Source organism: Peromyscus californicus, unplaced genomic scaffold, assembly GCF_007827085.1.
Source record: "Peromyscus californicus insignis strain IS unplaced genomic scaffold, ASM782708v3 Scaffold_7__1_contigs__length_154581171, whole genome shotgun sequence".
NCBI lineage: Eukaryota > Metazoa > Chordata > Mammalia > Rodentia > Cricetidae > Peromyscus > Peromyscus californicus.
Window position 1 is genome coordinate 120318023 of NW_026294595.1, and position 20550 is coordinate 120338572.

Genomic DNA, 20550 nt, shown 5'->3' on the forward strand with positions numbered 1-20550 from the left:
CTGAGCCTGAGAGATGGACATCATTTCTGTAATGAGTAGGTCAGTTAAATATGCAGAAAGGCTTAACACAATGCTTCATAGTGAAAGGTATTGCTAATCATTATCACATATATCCAAATTCTCTTTCAGACTACATTAACTCGGGTTAATGTAGCTACAGAAGCAGAGAAAAAAAAACTACCTTTGTTTTCAAAGTAATTCTTCTACTTGACAGGCTCTTACAAAACTGTCTTTATGCTAGGGGAAGCAACATGGTACTCTCTGATAAATAACATTGCTTATATGGGACATAGAAAAATACCATGTAAATTTGCCATGAATGTATTTCATTTTTCATTTATTTTTTTTAAATTTTCTCTTTGAAATGTGTCTCATATGGTCACTATAAAGGGAAACAACAAAGAATAAATTAGAAACTTTACAGGTTATTTTCAACTATATCTCTAACTTTAGACTCTTGATAATTTATTGTATTTTGAAATTAGATATTTGATATACTTTTTCTGAAGGACTATGTGGATGTTTAATGGAAGACTTGGATGTTATTTAGTACCATTCCACATGAGGATTTTCTTTAGTTTCTCTCTTCTGAGTACTTTATAACCATAAAAGGGACTCTTGGGAGAAGCTAAATAATATTAGTGCTGGGCCTGGGGAGATGGCTTGGTGGGCAAAGTGTTTGCTACAGTGTGAGGACCTGAGTTTGGTTCCCCAGCACACACACATAGTGTGCATCTGTAACACCCGTGCTGGGGGATGCAGACAAGAAGATCCTAGGAACCTATTGACCTGCCAGTCTAGCTGAAACTCCAAGCTCCAGATTCAGTAAGAGGTCCTCTCTAAAAAAAAAATAATGTGGAAAGGGAATTGAGGAAAGCATCCTGACATCAACCTCTGGCCTCCACACCCACATGGGCAAGTGAATCCACACATGCACACACTACACTCATACAAACACACATAGCAGAGAGGGTTAATGATGATGATATGACAGATCATTTCATGGTTTCATGGCCTGGAAAATAGGAATGAGACCTAGTAGAAGCTACAGGCATGTACCTATGAATGATGGGTGTGCAGTGTTCTTCCAAAGAGAGAGAACTCAGGCGTGAATGGACTGTCATGTTGTACAAGGCTTGTCTGAAGTCTTCTCCTGAACACTGGTCCTCTGTGTGTGGATAGCTCACCCCTTGTCCACTCTGCTCATGGGATGCATGCAGGAGTGTGTACATAGCCACACAATGACCTCCACCTGGAACATGAGTCAGCTCTACAGCATTTACCAGTGCATTTGGGTTACCATGCATGGGCAGGATGGGTTACCAAAGGTTATTGGGGTCTTTCCTGGGACCCAGATCTTAGTGGTGGGAAAATAACTCTTTGGTGACAAGGAGAAATTCTCTTACTCTGTTCATTCTTGCCATATTGATGAGTGGTGTTTCAATAGTCTCCAGCCATTTCAAATGAATTATTAAATATGACCCATGATTTAAGTATGACCCCTAATTTTGATCATTGTAACCTTCAGTAGACAGAAGGAAGGAAAAAATGAAAAAGGGAGGAAGAGGATGATGGGAAAGGAGAAGAGGGGGAGTGATGAGGAAGGAATGAAAAGAGGGAGGGAGAGGAGGAGAAGAAAGGGGAGGGGAGGTAAGTGGATGGGTGGGTGGATGGATGGATGGATGGACAGGCGGATGGACGGACCAATAGACAAAGATGTGAAAGAGTAGGGTAGGAAAGAAGTAAAGGGAAGAGGAATGGATGAATGCCTCTCTCCTGGACTCCATGCTATTGTATTTTCTCTTTCCCATTTCCCTAGCCAATTTCCACCGCAAAGCGTCAGTGATCATGGTGGATGAGCTGCTGTCGGCCTACCCACACCAGCTCTCTTTCTCTGAGGCTGGCCTTCGAATTATGATCACAAGCCACTTTCCTCCCAAGACCCGGCTCTCCATGGCCAGTCGCATGTTGATCAATGAGGTATCTGGAAAAGCACAGTGACGAAAGGGAAGGGAAGGGAGGAGAGGGGGGAGAAGGGAGGGGAGGGGAGGGGAAAGAAGGGGAGGGGGATAGTGCTTTCTGATTTAAGATGCAGCCCCTGACTGAGAGTTTAACAGAAGCCTATCCCTCAGCCCTTTCCCAGCATCTTTGAGCACTGACCCATCTGTGCCCCAGTCCTCTCCCCGTCCTCACTGTATTGAGGGACACAGCCTAGTCCCCTCTACTTACTGTTTTGTTTTTGTTTTTGTTTTTTTTTTCAAAAAAATTTTTTTGAAACAGGATCTCACGTAGCCCCAGCTAGCCTCAAACCCACTATGTCGCCAAGGAGTATCTTGAACTTCTGAGTGCTGGGTCTACAGAAGCGAGCTACCACTCTCAATTTATGGAGTACTAGGGATTATATCCAGCTTCTCATGTTTGCTAGACAAGTACTCTACCAGCTAAGCTATATCCCCAGCCAGGACCTGTTTTCTTCCATTTAAATAAACCTCCGTCTTGTAAGCTTGTATCAAAGTTGCTAAGTAAAAGTTACCATAGTTTAAAACAAGCCAGAGGCCCTGGCCTTTGCCCTTCCCTTCCCTCGAGTGGCAACCTCACAAACAGGCTAGTCTAAGCAGAGTGCTGTAGCTTCTTGAATATAGAAAAGGGCTTCCCACAGTCTGGAGAAGAAAGATAATGTCACCGTGCACAGATGTCAAAGAACTCACACCCCAGATGTAGATATTTTCCCAAAGGGAATTTCAAAGTTCCAGTGGGTCATGAAAGGTTAATTTTCCCTCCCAAAGCCAAATTGTCTGAATCTGTTATTGCTCTGAGGACATTCCTAACACTTGGCTCTGGAGTCTTCTGGATGCACCTCTGGTCATTGCTAGGGAAGACCTACCTGCCCATGTTTTCCATCCCTCTGACTACAGTGACAGGTCACTTTCTATTTTCAGAGACAAAGACTGATAAACAGCAGGGCTTATGCCAATGGGGAATCTGAAGTGGCCATCAAAATCCCAATTAAACACACTGTGGAGAATGGAACAGGGCCCAGCAGTGCCCCAGACAGGGGTGTGAATGGGACCCGGAGGGATGACATCATTGCTGAGGCTGATAATGAGACAGAGAATGAGAACGAAGACAATGAGAACAACGAGAACGATGAGGAGGAAGAGGAGGATGACGATGACGATGAAGGACCCTACACGCCATTCGACCCCCCCTGTAAGAGGTCCTTGATCTGGCCTTGGGAAGGGAGATCTCTGGGGATGCTTGGGTAGATGTCTTCACTTGGCTTTTTACTCTTCATTTCCAAAAGAGTCTCTTGATAAGCAGAAACATATTTGTACGAAGTGTCTGCAGTGGGCAGGGCTCTGTTGTGAAAGGTCCAGAGATGAGGGCATGTGAGTGTGGGAGTCTGTGGAAGTCCAGCTCCAACCTGCTCCCACCTATCAAAGGGTTCTTGGGTGGAGAAGAGAGGAATGAAGAAATGATAGAAAAATAGAAGGAGACAATAAGAAAGACAGAGACACAGGATAGCTTCGAGAGGACTCTGGGTCAATACCCAGCCACCCATAGCTTTATTCAAAAAAGCTTTTTATAATATGCCAAGGGGAGAGGCAAAAGACCTCCCCCTTGCAAATCAAAAGCATACCATACAGCCAAGTGTAGACCCTTCCAAACACCTGGTAAACATGCCCGTGGCAAAATCATCTCATTATGCAGCCCTGCTAGGTAATGCAAGCTCAGATTCTTGGGTAAGGTCTCACTAGGAAGCCTCTGTGGACCACCACATGTGGGCAGGGGTTGAAATGAAAGCACTTTCAGCAAATGCATTTTGTGGATGAAGGTCCTCTCTTAGCCTCTTAGACATGCTGCAGGATCTTTTGTTCTAAGGTAGAAATGCACATGACCCATGTCAATAAGACAGTGTGGTGCCCACAGGCAGAGGCACTTCACTGGTGTTTCATCCTGGCTGGAAATACCCTGCCCACGATGGCTCTGGCAGATGCATCCCTGGTTCCTTTGTTCTCACTTCCTCCCCTTTCCCTCTATTCAGGACCCTGTATCTTCCACATCCTGCTCTCTGCAGAGCAGCATCCACAGGAGACACAGAGCCATGCGAAAGCTAGTCCTTGGGACCTTAGCCCATGAGACTGGCCAGGGACTCTCCCTGGCATGCTGGAAGAGGAGAGGCAAGACATATAAAAGCTTTCAGGACCTTGGCTTGTAGGGCATGCCCCTGAATGTTCCTGTAACCATGTCTCTCATCCCCACCCTTTAGCAGAACATGAGGACCAAACCCAAAGAATTCTGTGTCCTTGGCTAGACCGTCAAGAAGTTTCTACCAGTTTCATAAAGCCTGTGTTGGTCCAATTCCCATTCACAGTCATTCAATTATTAACTAGTGTGTGCAATTCCCTGGGGCTGACTGAGCTTGCTTGAGGACTGCCTAAGCAAGTATTGTGTGATCAGCCTGAGTGTGCAAGGCCTTGCTATGCTTCTCCCTGTATCCAGGGGGAGGGGCAGGTGATAAGTCCAAGTCCAAGCAGAACTGCTCCTGAGTCCCCCTCCTTCCCTAAGACAGGAGCCTTGATGGGCACTTAACAACTCTAATAAAGAAATACAGTCCAGATTTCTGTACACCTGCTAAAGTTAAATTATTAGTTGTTAGTAGACTATCTCAATAGAAAAAAAGTATGTCCCCCCTCCACCACCGCCAATCTGTAGTTTCACTTTCTGTAGTTTCACTCACTCCAGGTTAATTGTGGTCAACCACAGCCACCATCCATGGTCTGAAAATATTAAATGGAAAATTACAGAAGCAGTACATAGGTTTGAAATCAAGCTCCATTCTGAAACCTTACACCATCTTGCTCTGTCCCACCTGAACCATCCTTCAGCAATTCATCCTGTATACATTACTCTGTAACTGTTTCTTAGTAGTCGCTAAGACTATCACGTGCATATACATTTGTATTAGTATAACTTTATAGATGCAAATGGAGTTTATGTATGCATTAAATACATATGAATTATATATATATATATATATATATATATGTATAGTGCATGTATCTACACACCTACACATAAGAATACATATATTCTTGAGTGAAGAAAATCTTACTACTTGGAAAAAGATATGTGAATGTAGGTAAACACCTTTCCATAAAACAACACACTGGAAGAAAATCCACCAAAATTAAGTTGTATTTTGTTAGATGGATTTTTTTTCTATTGTAAATGTGTGTTTTTGTTTTCTATGCAATCAGAACAAAAATGAATGTTTATTATAGGTCTAAAACCTTGCACATTTTCTTTTTCTCTCTGCCTGATCTAAGCATTCCTAAAAGCTTAGTCAGCAATAGAGCTCCAAAGCCAGCCTTAGAAAGGTCCCTGACACTTGTCACCCTGACTTTGCCTCCTGTCAATGGCTGACATCTGTGAAGCTGCATCATCGCAAGTATATGGCCTCCACAGGAAAAAAAAAAAAATGTGTGCTTTCTAATTCACGCTGTGTCCTAGCCTGGCACAAAATGGCTTAGAGGGCACCCAACACATATGCTCTAAGTGAGCAAATAAACATATCCCCTTGGGGCTCTATTTGGAGCAAATGGTGATAGAACAAAATCTAGAAATGTCCAGAAATGCTGCTGACTCAGGAGAGGAAACATCTGCCCTTCTACTCAGAATTAGGTATTAAAGCTAGCTGAAACGTGTACCACCTCCTTCATTCCTCCTCTTCGAGTCATTTTCAAAACCCTTTCTGGGTTGCTTGCTTTGCTCAAGGAATTAAATCTGTTGTCTTGTGTTGAAAGTCGTATTTCAGATGCTGCTGTCTGTATTTCTACCTTTAGGGTTGGTGTTACTAAGGAACAAGAATGTACAGTGTGACTGTACGGCTTCATGTCCTTAGAGCCAAAGCAAAACAGCTGAGAAGGGTCTTGGGCCTTGGGAGCACCCGCTCACACTGTGTGCAGCTTTCTCTAATCAACCCCATGCTCCCCGCTCTCTGGGTGCCATGTCATGACCTCATCTTCCTTCTCATTTTTAGTTTCTGAGGAATAGTAGAGATCCAAGTTGAGGTCATTTCTTGTCCTATTCACTTGTTTCTCTGTAACCCTTGATTGCGGGTCCATTTTAAATCCACCTCATCTATTTCTTTCTCTGTCTCTGTGGCTACCTTCCCAGATGTAATGCCAGCAAGGGGACTCCCCCAGAGCTCCAGCTAGGTAAAGCCTTGGTGTCCAACTGAAGGACTCACATGGGACCCAAAGATCTGGCCTTATTCTGAATCCTGCAGCACTCGAAGCCCATCACAAAACAACCTGTAGAACTGTCTTCTTGATGAGCAATCTAGCTGGGCTCTAGGGTCTTGTTGTCCCCTTGACCTTCCCCAAGTTAAATCTAACGAGATGAGTAGCACCCAATCGGAAAAGACCCTCATTTTTAATACGACTTTGTCTTCACTGGCAGACTATGTTTAGATTCTTAAAACCAAGTAAGTTTTTTTTGACATTTCTGGTTATACTATAAATCATTATATTGTTGTTAATATTTTACTACTAGTATCACTAATACTTTTTAGCTTACTTGAGGCAGAAGAATGCTTGGGGAGTCTGAAGAGTGGGTGGATGGTGTCATAGGAGGGAAAATGGGAGGCAGCGTCAAATTAGGCAAAGCTTCATTGGTCATGATATGGAGGTGTGGTGTAAAGATGGTAGACAGCAGGGGTATTTTCTAAACCAGGTTTCTTCTTAAAATTCTCTCCCTTGGCCTGCAAGTAGCAAACAGATGGAGCTAAGGTAGGCACTGATGTGGGAGTCCCTTTAGGAAGCCAGGCCACCTTGCAGGGAGTTGGTGTGGAGGAAATAGCCTGGGCAGGTGTCAAGTTTAGGCCTAAGAATGAAAGAAGGGAAGAATCAAGAATGACTTATGCATTTTGACTAGAGCAGCCTAGTTGCCAACAACTAGCCTCGTCATAATGTTGCCAGTCATCCGGCTGGGGTCCTTTTGCTCTTCTTGGCTAGGCCTGGAGAAGATTTTCTCCTGCTAGTCCTTGACGCTTTTGTATCTCTTTAGTGCTTGCAGCACTAGGCAGGTGGAAGCAGTTGCAGGGAGCGCCCTCTAGTGTTGCAAGTCTCATGCAGGCCTCAGTATTAGTGATTTCTCAGCATCCATAGTTACAGTTTTCCGGGCTGGTTGTCTGAGACTCTTGGTCCTAAGGGCTTGACAAATCACTCTTCTGCCCCCAGGGCCTTGGGTTTCTCTTCTCTGGCTCTTTCCATCTTCTTATCCTTCACCAGGCTCAGTCCTATGATCTCTCTATTCCCACTGTGCGCCATGTTCCTCGTTCTTTCCGAATCTCCAGCTGCCTCTTCTTTAGCTGTTAAGAAGCCTCTTGCCTTACCGCCTTTGCCTGCTGACTGCTCCACTGTCAGCGCACCCGCCACTGGTGCTCGTTGTCTCTGCCACTTCCTGTTACCAGCTCAGTCCACGCTACTGAGTGTAGGCAAGAAAAGAGCCCTTGAGAGAAGCCTTTCCTCGAGCCTGATGTTAAAATAGCAGGAGAGGACAGCGGTGTTTGCTCTAATCACAGCCTACCTCACCTGCAGATGAAGGTGCTTGCACCAACCGTGGCCCAACTTGCATGCAATTAGAAGGGTTCGTGTTTGTGCCAGTCACAGCAGCCCCTTTTGCTAGATCTGCAGATTATGTGCTCCCCCTCTGGCCTGGGCAGAAATGTCTACATTATCGTCTAATGTTCAGGGAGGCTTATAATAGCAAAATGTCTGTGCAAACTATTTGAAAGAGCCCTATCACAGCTGTATCTTCAGGAGCTGCAGCAATTAGCTGTGACCATTGTGTGATTTCCTCAAGGTGTCTGGTTGTCTGAATAACTGATGCTACCTGCCATAAGGTCTCAAGGCAGCCAGAACAGCACAGAGAGACCAGGAGCTGCTAGTTAACAGATGGACTTGCCCCATTCCCTCCCTGTATTTACTTATGTACAGAAAAATGAACCCTGAAGGAAAGCTTACAATAAGAGTTTCATGGACACGAAGAGTGATTTTAACAGATATTTAACAATGTTTAAGACTTGCCTGGTGCCCCCAGGGAAAAGTGAGACCCTCATCTGTCTCATTAATATCTCATCTTTAATCCTCCCAAGAACTCTGTGAGCTCAGTGTTACTGGATCCACACTTTACAAATAATAAAAGTAAGGTTTGGTGACTTGGAGTAACTGTTCTAGTTTGGTTTCTATTGCTGTGATAAAACACTAATCGAAACCAACTTGAGGAACGGGTTTATTTGGCTTACATGTCCCAGTCAGGGTCCATCATTACAGGAAACCAAAGCAAGAACCAAAGCAGGGCAAGAACCTGGAAGCAGAAACCAAAGCAGAGGCCAGGGGGAAACAGTTCTTTGCCCCCCTAGAGTAGGACTCTCTTTGGACCGCCAGCTCCCAAATAATGACATGGAGACTTTTTATTAATTATGAAAGCTTGACCTTAGCTTAGGCTTGTTTCTAACTAGCTCTTATAACTTAAATTAACTAATTTATATTAATCTACATTCTGCCACATAGAATGCTCTTTACCTCTTCTCAGTACTGTATGTCCAACTTCTGTGTGACTGGTTGGTGAATCCCCCATTTCAGATTCTTTTTCAGAATTCCTATCTCTATCCTGAAGTCCTGCCTGTCCTCTCCTGCCTAGCTTTTGGCTATTTAGCTCTTTATTAAATCAATCAGAAGGTGCCTTAGGCAGGTGAGGTAAACAGAGACATCTTCACACAGTATACAAAAAGATTATCCCAACACCCCCCTCCCCATGGCCAGGACTACCTATCCAAGGGTGGCAATGCCCACAGTGTGCTGGACCCTCCCACATCAGTAATTAATCATGAAAGTGCCCCACAAGAAAAGACTTGCCTGCAAGCTAATCTGAGAGAGGCATTTTCTCAGTTGAAGTTCCTGATTCTCACATGGCCCTATTTGTGTGTCAAGTTGAAAACAGACAAGCAACCAACACAGAGATGCAACAACTCAACTCCTAAACAGAGGGTGCCTGCACCCCAGTACTGTCTGATGAGGAAGCCATACTCTTCTTATAGATTGTGCTACCCTGCCCATCTGACAGGGCAAGCTGCTGCCGGCAACGATAGGTACCTTTTCTATGTAGTTTAAAGAAAAAACAATTCAGAAGTTAGTAAGAGGTGATATGAGATAGACTACACATTGGTTTGAGGAGATGAAATGAATTGTATTGAGCCTCATATTAAGCACTGTTCACAGTAAGGAGGTAAGAAATTACCTCTTTAACTCTGATGGGGATATGAGACTGTTCAATCACTTTGGAAAACTATTTTTAATTCCTTAGTAAAAAGGTAAACACTCACCTCATGACTTGGGCAGCTTCACCCCAAATCTTCAGCCGGAACAAAGCCGTGCTCTCCAGCAGACCCACACAAGGGCATTGATAGGCACTGTCATTATTATGCTCTACAACCGGCCACCACCCAATGCCCAACCCCAGGAGAATGGATAAGCAACACCAGCATATTCCAGGCAGTTCAAAGGAATAAACCAATGGCACTTTAATCGGTCTAAAAGCAAACATGTGGTATGCAAAAGGAACGGCTACTCAATGATTAATTCCTTTGAAGATGGGGGTGAACAAAAGCTAATCTGTGGTAGTCAGGGTGAGGGTTGACTAGAAAGAGGCACAGAGAGCATCTGGAACATGGCGATGTTTTGTGTCTCAGTTGACATGGATACCACACGTGTGCTTATGTGCCCCCCCCCAAAAGGCTAATTTGTAGTTGAGTAGAACCGTAATGAAAACCAAAGGATTGGAGTTAATGTGTTTGTCAAATCTGAGGTTACAAGGAATTCATGGCAGAATAGTCACCCTATCAAGCATTTCTAGGTGTTTGTGGTATGAAAGTCCTCAGGTAACCCAGGATGGTAGAGACAGGCATCCCTGGCAGATCCGACATCTTGTCCTTTTACTTTTTAAGTCTGCAAATGCTCGTTCGCAAACCCTTTTCAGCTTATGATGCAACACTAAGAACTTCCATTAGGTGGCGCTGTGTTGGCTGGCTCTGCAATTTGGGACCGATTAGTAGAGAACAGACGCCAACTGGTGGTCTTCCCAGCGCCCCACACTGACACACCTACACACACACCACCCTTTTGTGAGTACCTTCCTCATCTTTTCCCACCTGGCCCATTTCTTAGAGCCCCTCCCCCAGTATCATCTGGAATGACTCAGGTATTTACAGGAGCTAACCAGCAGGTGGGCCGTACATGACCTCTCTTTTTCTGTTTGGTTTTGTGTGTCCAGCTTGGGAGGTGGTGGACCACCATTTAAGCCTTTTATGAAGAGAGATATATGTTAAGACTTAGTTCTGGGAGAAGCAGCATGAAGGCTACCAGAGCAAAGAAATAAAGCTTTTTTTTTTTCTTTTCTTCTTTTTTGTTTCTCCCCGCAGCTGGCAAACTGGAAACCGTGAAATGGGCATTCACCTGGCCACTGAGTTTTGTCCTGTACTTCACTGTCCCCAACTGCAACAAACCCCACTGGGAGAAATGGTTTATGGTGACATTTGCTTCCTCTACACTATGGATCGCAGCCTTCTCCTACATGATGGTGTGGATGGTGAGTGTGTAAGGGAACCCGTACATTGCTGGGTCTCTTTAGAGCGAAATGTATACTGAACCAGAGATGAAGAAGAACTGGAGTTACACCTGGTAACGCTATCAGTCAGTTATTGCTGCAGCAAGTTACATAACGCCCCACACCTTTGCTCAGAGGGCTGAAATCACAAGCGTTCCTTCTGCTCACATAGCTGTAGGCTGGCTTGGTTTAATTACGCTGTGACTGCCTCTGCAACTCTGCTGCTGCTCCAGGATGGCTACCTTTGATTCGGGAGCAGGCTGGGGTCGCATCTACTCTTTCGTTGACTCTTCCTTTGGGGCTGGTGCTATCCCAGGAAGGGTAAAGTGGAAACAGTAGGTGCCTCTTGGGGTCCTCACTGGTGACCGATCTGCCGCCTTCTCCACACTCCAGTGGCCAAGTCCAGCATCCATGAGTGGGAGAAGTAATTCTCCAGCTGTAGTGGGGTAACAGCAGCAGAATCACGGGCGAAGGACATGTTGCATTAGGTGACTGCTCAAGGGTCTCTTCCAAGCTAAAATAATGATCCATTGACTGGGCTAGGTTGTGGGGCCTCAAAGGAGCTCTGCCCCAGAGTCATTTTTAGAAATACAGACAGCTCATTTATATACTCCTTAACTGGGGAGCAAACCTAATCCATTAGAATTGGAGTTGGGCAGAAATTAAAAGCCGTGACAAATTATGCAAATCCAAATTAACCTCACTTGGATGTTTGACAGAAGGGCAATATAAATTCAGGAGAATTCAACTTAAAGCTCAAAAAAAAAAAAAAAAAACTCTGGAAAGATTATTTTGGCGGTGATAGCAAACTTGTAGAGCTGGCATGAGAAAGTCACAGTTACTCCTGGCCTCAACCTCACCGGCAAATGAAGTTTTAAAACGGGAAGAATTGTGGCCAGGGGCTTCTCACTCAGTGACTCAGACTCCCACAGCACGTCCTCCTCAATCCAGGTTTGGGAGATAGGCTCGCTGTCCCTGACCTCAAGGTCTGAAGTTCACTATTCATGGAACTGACTAATCTGGATTCAGTTCCTGATAGTGAGTGGTAACTTCAGGAGAAGCCAGGGGCCTGGCTGGGCTTCCAGAGCCCATCAGTTCCCCCAGAATCCCAGGCTGGACCATAGTATCCTAACGATGAAAGAGCCAAGCCAGGCCACAGTCCTGCGGGACCCATCTTTGAGGGAAGTCCGGAGGAAACTCACAGCAGGAGCTCGGAGGCAGGACCCCTGGAAGAATGCTGCTTACCGCCTTGCTCCCAAGCCCACATTCACCTACTTATACATCCCTGGGCCACTTGATTTTAAGTGTTTTGTTTCAATATTGTCTTTTTTCTTAAATTCTAGTTTTTTCCAATGTGCAAGTATCAACAGAAAGGAGCAAATGATAGATTCACCTTTCATGGAAAAGTCTGGGTTCTGTCAAAGCATCATCCTAAGGCCAGCAGCCCAGGTCTCATCCACACAATCTTCACGCCCTCCTGGGTTAAAATCCAGAAAAGATGCTGCCCCATCCCCTACCCCCAAGATGGCCCAAAATGGAGACTTTTCTACTCTTGATCAGAGGGAACCTGTGCATGTAGCTCACCATGTCTCCTGGCTCACTGCCTCTTCCTACTTCCTCCAAGGTCACCATCATCGGATACACCTTGGGGATCCCTGATGTCATCATGGGAATTACCTTCCTGGCTGCCGGAACCAGTGTGCCCGACTGCATGGCCAGCCTTATCGTGGCCAGACAAGGTGGGATCTCCAGGGACAGTGAAGATAGGGAATGAAGGAAGGGAGGGAGGGAGGAAGGAAGGAAGGATTCTCTGCCTGGTGGGGGCTGCCCCATGTGGCAAGGAAGCGGGCAGCAGATCCTTCTTAGAAGGAGAGATGGGTGATGTCAACCTCAGTGCCATGTTGGCCAGATGGCTTCCTGAGATCAAAGGAGTAAGGAATATAGGCAGAAGACATCTCCATGTAAGACACAGATGCTTGCCCAGGTAGCCACAGCCCCTTCTGGTCATTATTATCATCCATTAGTTATAAAATAACAGTGAATATGGGGGGGGAAGCTAACCTGGAGTGAGTGAGGCACTGGACTGAGTGAGGCACCTTATTCATCAACAACTCCAAGAGGAGGGACAATTGTGCTTCCATTTCATAGATAAGGAAACCAGGGCTCATAAAAGACAGACAACCCACCACAATTAAGCTCACTCAACTCCAAGTTGTCAGCAGTCAGTTCTCAGCACATGACAGGGGCTTTCCCATTTCAAAACTAAAAGCTTACATAACCAGGTTGTAGCTAAAGTTTTCCTGCCTGGCCCACAGTCAGGACAAATCTCTGTCACCCACCAGTCCCACAGCAGCTCAGACCTGACCAAGTAAACACAGAGACTTATATTGGTTACAAACTGTATGGCCGTGGCAGGCTTCTTGCTAACTGTTCTTACAGTTTAAATTAATTCATTTCCATTAATCTATACCTTGCCACATGGCTCGTGGCTTACTGGCATCTTCACAAGCTGTTTCTCATCATGGCGGCTGGCAGTGTCTCTCTCTCTCACTCAGCCTTCCACTTCCCAGCTTTATTCTCCTCCTTGTCCCGCCTACACTTCCTGCCTAGCCAATGGCCAATCAGTGTTTTATTTATTGACCAATCAGCAACACATTTGCCATACAGAACATCCCACAGCACCAGGTAGACACTATCGACAGTGACATCCTTCCCAGCAACCTCCCTCATTTCTGTACCTGATGGATGTGGGAAGGCATTCATTTTAAGCAACCACAGCAACAAAATTTAGTACAGTGTCCTATCAATTCCTTGGGAAATTCTACTGATGACATTATCTTTATGTTACTGGGTTATTAAGAAGCAGTGAATTCAGGATGGGACAGGTGGAAAACAGTGCTATGATGTATGTGTTGACAAGCTTGTGGGACCATGTTTATGCTGTGGGGTTTATTTCTTCTAGAAGGGTGACTCAGAAGTTCCAGTATTCTTGGAACCAAGTCTGGAATTTTTGATCACTTACACTGTCATCATATCTGAAGTGAAGTCAGGAGTCAGCAGAATGTGGGTTCTCTGTATGGTAATCTGTTATTTTTCATACCACTGATGGGCTAAGAGAGGAACAAGTATGTGGTCCAGCAAAACTACTACTACCAGGCTGCCAGACCAAAGACTCAGGAGAGTCCCATGTGGGTGCTGCCTACTGAGGTCCCCTTCCTCATTAATGGTCTCTTGTCCTTGCAGGGATGGGGGATATGGCTGTGTCCAATTCCATTGGGAGCAATGTGTTTGACATCTTGATTGGGCTTGGTCTTCCCTGGGCTCTGCAGACTCTGGCTGTGGACTACGGATCCTACGTGAGTGCTTTCCTCCATAACTTCTTAAATTCCTACTGAACAGACTTTTTCAGTAGCCTTGGCCACTGAGCTCTTGTCTCCTAGTAATGGGGGTATGAAAACACTGATGTTGGAAGGGAAGCAAATTCTTCGAGTACGGGTCTTCCAAAGTCACACATGTGTAGAACAGAGGTTGGCAAACTTTCTATCTTAAACAGGATCTAAGTATAGGCTGGTGTGGAGGGAGAGATGGTCTCTGTCACAGCTAACTCTGCTGATGCAACAGAAGAGCAGCCGCAGAACTTGATAGAAACTGAAATTGGAATGCTCGAGGCTTTCATGCTGTCATACATTGTGCTTATTTCTTTTCAACCGTCTGAAGATGTAGAGATGATCTTACTTCATGAGCTATGTAGAACCAGTCAGTGGACCAGAGTGGGCTGCAACCTCCAGCTAATGATCTGATTGCATGTAAAAAAGCGATGGTGGAAAGAGGCCATCTAGGTGGAGTATCTTAAACAGGTGTCATCCATTGGGTGGTCTCAGATTCCAAATAACCCTCCTAAATTCTGCAGTTTGGTGAGTCAGACCGCTGTCAGTCAGCTCCTATGGTTGGCCCGCATCAGCCACATTCACAAGCATTCGATGCATAAGCTAAAATATTGGCAGTTGCCAGTAGGATACATAGGGAGCATCCGAAGGCATACTTGTTTTTGAGTGTTTGTTTTTCTCTGCATTCCTGGAGGAATATCTTATGTGGAAGATATTAGGGATGGATGGGACTGGGGGTCCCATGAACATCTTTTAAGTTAGATCCATCAGAAATGCTGACAAGAACTAGTAACAGATTATACTCCCAGCTAAGATGTATTACAGCAAAGGATATGGAGAAAAGGGCAATGGGAAAATGAAGTGTATCCGCAGTCCAGAGAGTCTGGTATAGGTTTCCAGGTCCTTCCCTACTAGGCTGCACAGGCCCTGCTTTCTCTCTTTCTGACAGTGAACTCCGGGGACATGGCTGAGTTGTCTTGTGCAAGGAAGTCCCCTGGAATCTGAAGCATCTATGGAGGACTGCTCAGGCAGGCACATTTCTACTCTAAGAACAGCTATGATGATCGCGTCTTAGCACCCAGGTGTACATCATCAAGCTTGCCTAGCATGCCCCTTTATTGCTCATGAATAAAACACCATCGGCCGGTGGTGGCGCACGCCTTTAATCCTAGCACTGGGGAGGCAGAGGCAGGCAGATCTTTGTGAGTTCAAGGCCAGCCTGGTCTACAGAGCAAGATCCAGGAAAGGTGCAAAGCTACACAGAGAAACCCTGTCTCAGAAAAAAAAAAAAAAAAACCACCATCAACCAGCAGCATCTCGAGAGCAAGGATTGGCAGAAGCTTCCTGTGGGGCCTGCTGTGTTAACACCTGCTGCACAGAAGGTCAACTTACTCTTTTATTTGTTAGAGTAGTATTGCTAGGTACTATTAATATACTGCAGACAATTCAAGAACTTCACCGGGGTAACCCAGCAACGGCTAATTTCCGACTAAAATTCCACAGCAGATGTTCCCACTTTGACAACGCCTATGAGTACTTCCAAAAGAAAACCCTGGGAGTGTGGCAAATTCCATCGTGTGGCTCTGCCAGCTCTAAGACCTTCTCTAGTGTAGGGAAAGGAAGGGTACAAGAGACAGTGCACAGAGGTGACTAATGTCAGGTCTGTCCCTATCCCTTTGTCCAGATAAATCTCATTTGCCCACCAACTTGCAGGAAGTGTCTTGTTCATTTGTTTAACTGTGTGCCCAGAAAGGCAAGTAGAAGCTAATGACCACCACCTGGAGCAGGTTCCCCCAGCAGGTTTTTGAATGACCCAGGGCCCAGCTCCCCACTTAGCATCACTCTTGTTCTTACAATGGGGACAACAGTATTAAGTTTATTTAAGCTCAGTCATTAAGGCTGGCTTGTCAGTTCCTTAAAATGCAAGGTTTGCGCCGGGCGGCGGTGGCGCACGCCTTTAATCCCAGCACTCGGGAGGCAGAGCCAGGCGGATCTCTGTGAGTTCGAGGCCAGCCTGGGCTACAGAGTGAGTTCCAGGAAAGGCGCAAAGCTACACAGAGAAACCCTGTCTCGAAAAAAAAAAAAAAAATGCAAGGTTTGCCAATGCTAAAGACATCTCCTGGGGTTTGTTGACGCCTGAACCTTTACTTTCTTACAGACTTTTTCTTCCTGGGACAAGCGATGCATGTGATTTAGAGGAGATCACAGCAGACCTTTCGGTAGTGCTGGCAGATCTGGGTAACAGCACTGGCTGATGAACTAGCCCTTGGCCATACATGACATGTAGGCACTTGGTGTGGGGCTGGTGTAAATGAAGAGGGAATTTTTCATTTTTATTCCACTTTAATTACTTTAAGTTTATACAGCTACATGGGGTTTAGGGCTGCCTATGGGACACCTTAGCTCCAGAAGATGAAATTTAAATTACCCACAGTATAGCCCAGAGAAGAGCATTGTTAGCATTTTGGCTTATTTTCTCCTTCTAGTGCGTTTTAGACAGCGGAGATCCACTATGCGGATATTTCATATGTTGCCCTTTTTACTTCTTATTAGATGAAACACATTTTGCTTAAAATCTCATTAGAAATTTCATTTTCAAAGGTGGCCTGGTATTGTAACATCTGGATTTCCCAGAAGGCACTTGGCCATGCTGCTGTTCAGGGACATTCACATGGCTTTGAGTCTCACTGTCATGATTAGTGAAGCCTAGGACATCTTTGTACACCAGTCTGTGACGTTTAGAGGTCTATAAGCATTGCACAGAAATCTGATGGTTTAGAATAATGATATGGTTTTAATGACATTTTAAATTAAGTTACACTTTAACGTTAATTAATTAGATAATTAGCCTTTATTTTTGCAGTCCTGGAGAGTGAACCCAGGGCCCTGTACATACTAGGTGTGAGCTCTACACTGGGCTGCATCTCCAATTCCTGACTTTTTTAGTCAATGTCCCACTATGTAACCCAAGCTGGCTTTGAACCCAAAATCATCCTGACTAGGCCTCTTAAATTCCTGAATCACAAGCCTACAACACAATCCCTAGCTTATCCTTCATATTTTAATTTATCAAATGTTATGCCTGAGGTTTGAAGAAAGCTTCATGCTACCTGCAAATACCAACCACAGGAGCAAACACTGTCCCTCATAAATCCAGTTTCCTCAAATCCCAGCATGGAGGGCAGACACTTACTTGACCAGTGAAACAAAACAAAACAAAACCTGTGTTGAATATAGCAGAGCCTACTCCTGGAACTTATTCATTTTCATTGGTGTTCACTAAACACTTCCCTTTCATCAATAGGAGGGCCATCTCAGGTCCAGGTGAGGCCCAAAGGCCTGGGCAGTTCATCATTTAGTATCCTCTCCAACTGACACTAGAAATAAGCAATGACCCAATTTTTTTTTAAGGCCGGGTCTCACTATGTAGCCCTGGCTAACCTAGAACTCAATGTGTAGACCAGTTTGGCCTCAAAGTCATAGAAATCCACTTGTCTCTGCCTCTGGAGTGCTGGGATTAAAGACATAGGTCACTGCTCCCTGTCTAACATTTTTTTTTTAAAGATTGATGCATGGAAATGAAATCTCTGCTCCTCTTATTCAGTCTTTTCTCATCACTAGAAAAAAAAATCTCTGGCCTTGAAGAGACTTACTATTCTCCAGACATAAGTGCTGCAGTTGACATGACGACATCCCTAGAAAAGATTTAGTATCTGCTGGTGATTGGTTTTCCTTGGCAAGAAAAGCAATAAAGACCCCTCAGCCCAGCTAAGCACCAGCTACCCAGATCTACAACGCTCGGCGTTTATTCTGGTTTCTTTCACACTCTCCCTCTCCCCTCTTATCCGAGTTATAAAGAAGTTTTTAAAAAATGACTTTTTTCTCGAAAAACCAAAAAAAAAAAAATGACTTTTATCTGAATTCCAACTGCTTCTGGTCTCCTCTGTTGAGAACTAGAAGACAGTGGCTAAAAACCAGGCAGCCACAAGAGGAACAGAAATTGTGCTCTAAATAACTCTTAAAAATCAATTCCTGACTACGAAATTTTTACCCCATCAACTCACTTGCTGAGACAGACAGGAACAGGACACAGAACCCTTACGGTGTAAGATCCATTGTATATATCAGCTTTGTGTTACTATAATGAAGTAACAGAGACAACTAACTTGTAGGGAGAAAAGATTCATTTTTGGTTCACAATCCTCTTCAAGGGCATGCCTTCAGTGACCTAAGGACTGCCCGTGGGCACACCCTTAAGGGTCCACACTACCCCCATTAGCACCATCCTCTTAACACACAAACTTTTGGAGAGTGCTACCTATTTTCAAACCATAGCATCCTGTGTTTGTTGGGGGTATGTGTTTATATTTTTTTAATTTTTAATTAAAAAATTTTTTATACATATATGTTGATTGTGTTATCCTCTCTCTCAACTCCTCCCAGATACCCACCCAACTTCATATTCCCACCCTCTCTATCTCTATCTCTGTCTTTCTCAAAACAAATAATCAAAACAAACAAACAGATACCCAATAAAACAAACAAAAAAAAGCCAAATTTATTTTGTTTTGTTTTGTTTTTACTGGGATAACAGGATGTGGGCATGGAAGATAAAATCATGAAATCTCTAAAACAGGTATAGTTCATCCCAAGAGTGAAATAAACAAGGTCCTTTTACCAACCTTGAAGTCTTCCTTGACCAAACATGGACATCAGGCCTGAAATTGAAACTCACTCAGGCAAGCCTTCTACCACAGATCACCACTAGTCATCGCCCACCTTCCCTCTCCTCTGACATTCCCCCAAAGGTGTAGAGAATAGGAAATGAAACATTCTCACAGCTATGAAGCATACCTTTTCCAAGTCTCAATACCTGGTGACAGGATCACATCCTAAAAACAAAAATTGAGGCACAAACTCACCTAAAGATGACAGAATTTGGGTAGCTTTGGCCATTCTGCTGAACTGTACAACCGTGACTAGGCCTGTGGTGAAAATCTCCTCTGTCTTTAATAGAGGAGAAAACAGCCCAGCCAGGCTTCTCTGTGAACAGCAGCCAGGCATACAAGGGAAAGTTTGTAGAAGAAGGTGCATTAGGTTGCTTTGTATCTAAATGCAGCAGTCTCAACAGCAGTACAAGAAAGACCTTCATTTAATTTCAGAAGTACAGACATCCAAGGGCCTTTCCCAAGACCTCTCTTTGGAAAGAAACTCAGCATTGTTTACAAGCCCCAAGAAAACCAAGATTTCATTTTGTGTATAGAGGGAGGCTGAGGTCTGCATTCATTCTCTTCTGTATGTAGGTTATCTAAGTGTGTCATCACTTCTTGTTGCAAACGAGACTTCACTTTGAATTTTAAAAGTTCAAAAGAAGTGTGATAGGCTAATTTTGTGATACTATTGACAACATAAGAACTACCTAGAAGTTGCGGTTGTGCAGTTTTTGAAGTGTGTATTCTGGAAATTCTCTTCCACAGCAGCGATTGTATTCATGATGGAGAAGCCTTCATCCTGAAACAGGATGCGAAGGTAAATGGGCCAGAAATGAGGTCAGAAAAACTGTGAGCTGACTCAGTAGAGGAGCCATCATCAAGCCGGCCTTGGATCGTAGGCCCAAGCTTAATGTGCTGCTTTTAAACCTATTTTCCTCAAATAATTTGCTTTCTGTGTAATAGGACTTTTAATGAGACTTTTAATGAGAGAAGAATTCTCATGAAAAAAAAAATGCCTAAGTCTTACCCAAGAACCCCCACAGGCAGAACACTCTATCAGCATAGATGTACTGCCCACTCAGCTTCACGCTGCACACGCTCTCATCCCCACCTTTTTGTACAGCACCAGCCATGAACCATGGCTGCTGGAGTCTGAGTTTAGTGGCTAATGCACCACCTCAGCACCGATTTTCATTTACACACGGCAGGAAGTTCTCCTTGTTGAAATAGCGACCACTTTTATCTTTTTGGTTGAATTGGCACACAGTCCCTTTGTGTGGGATAGCTCCTGAGAGCTTGGCTACATTCTGGCTGTGTGACAGTATTTGTGTTCATGGAGTTGATCCTGAGTTTCTAAGGAAAAGTTAGATCTCCATTCCTAGACCTGGGATGAGCTTCAAGGTTAGGCTCTATCCCAGATGAAATAGCTTCGTCACCAGCAGATGAGCATCTTGACAAGGGTGGACTTTAATTATGTGGCAAACACAGGAAACATGCTTGTACTGATACTCTGGGTAGTGATGCTTGGCCAAAATAACAGTGCAGCATTTGGGCCTGCTAAGCTGCATCTTTAGTGTTGCCTAGAAGCCTGGGATCCACAAAAGAGCAGGGACTTCTATTCTTTCTTCCCTCCAGCAGCTTCTGTTCTTTCATTCTGAGGGTCATCTTGCAGGTATCAGCTTCGATGTCAGGGGTGATCTCCCGAGCCTGAATCAAGCATCACTCCCGTGCTCTTCAGCATCCAGCTGTGCAAGTGGTGGGTGTCTAGAGAAAGAGGGAGC

At 44.6% G+C, this 20550-nt stretch overlaps 1 protein-coding gene across 1 annotated transcript in view; it reads left to right on the forward strand.

The window, feature by feature from the left end:
- Slc24a3 (solute carrier family 24 member 3) overlaps nucleotides 1-20550 on the forward strand; it is a 488609-nt gene that overhangs the window by 449408 nt on the left and 18651 nt on the right. The window contains exons 11-15 of the mRNA XM_052722879.1: nucleotides 1820-1980; nucleotides 2940-3210; nucleotides 10487-10653; nucleotides 12296-12410; nucleotides 13915-14027. Of these exons, the coding sequence (XP_052578839.1) occupies nucleotides 1820-1980; nucleotides 2940-3210; nucleotides 10487-10653; nucleotides 12296-12410; nucleotides 13915-14027 (827 nt within the window). The remainder of the gene's footprint in view (nucleotides 1-1819; nucleotides 1981-2939; nucleotides 3211-10486; nucleotides 10654-12295; nucleotides 12411-13914; nucleotides 14028-20550) is intronic.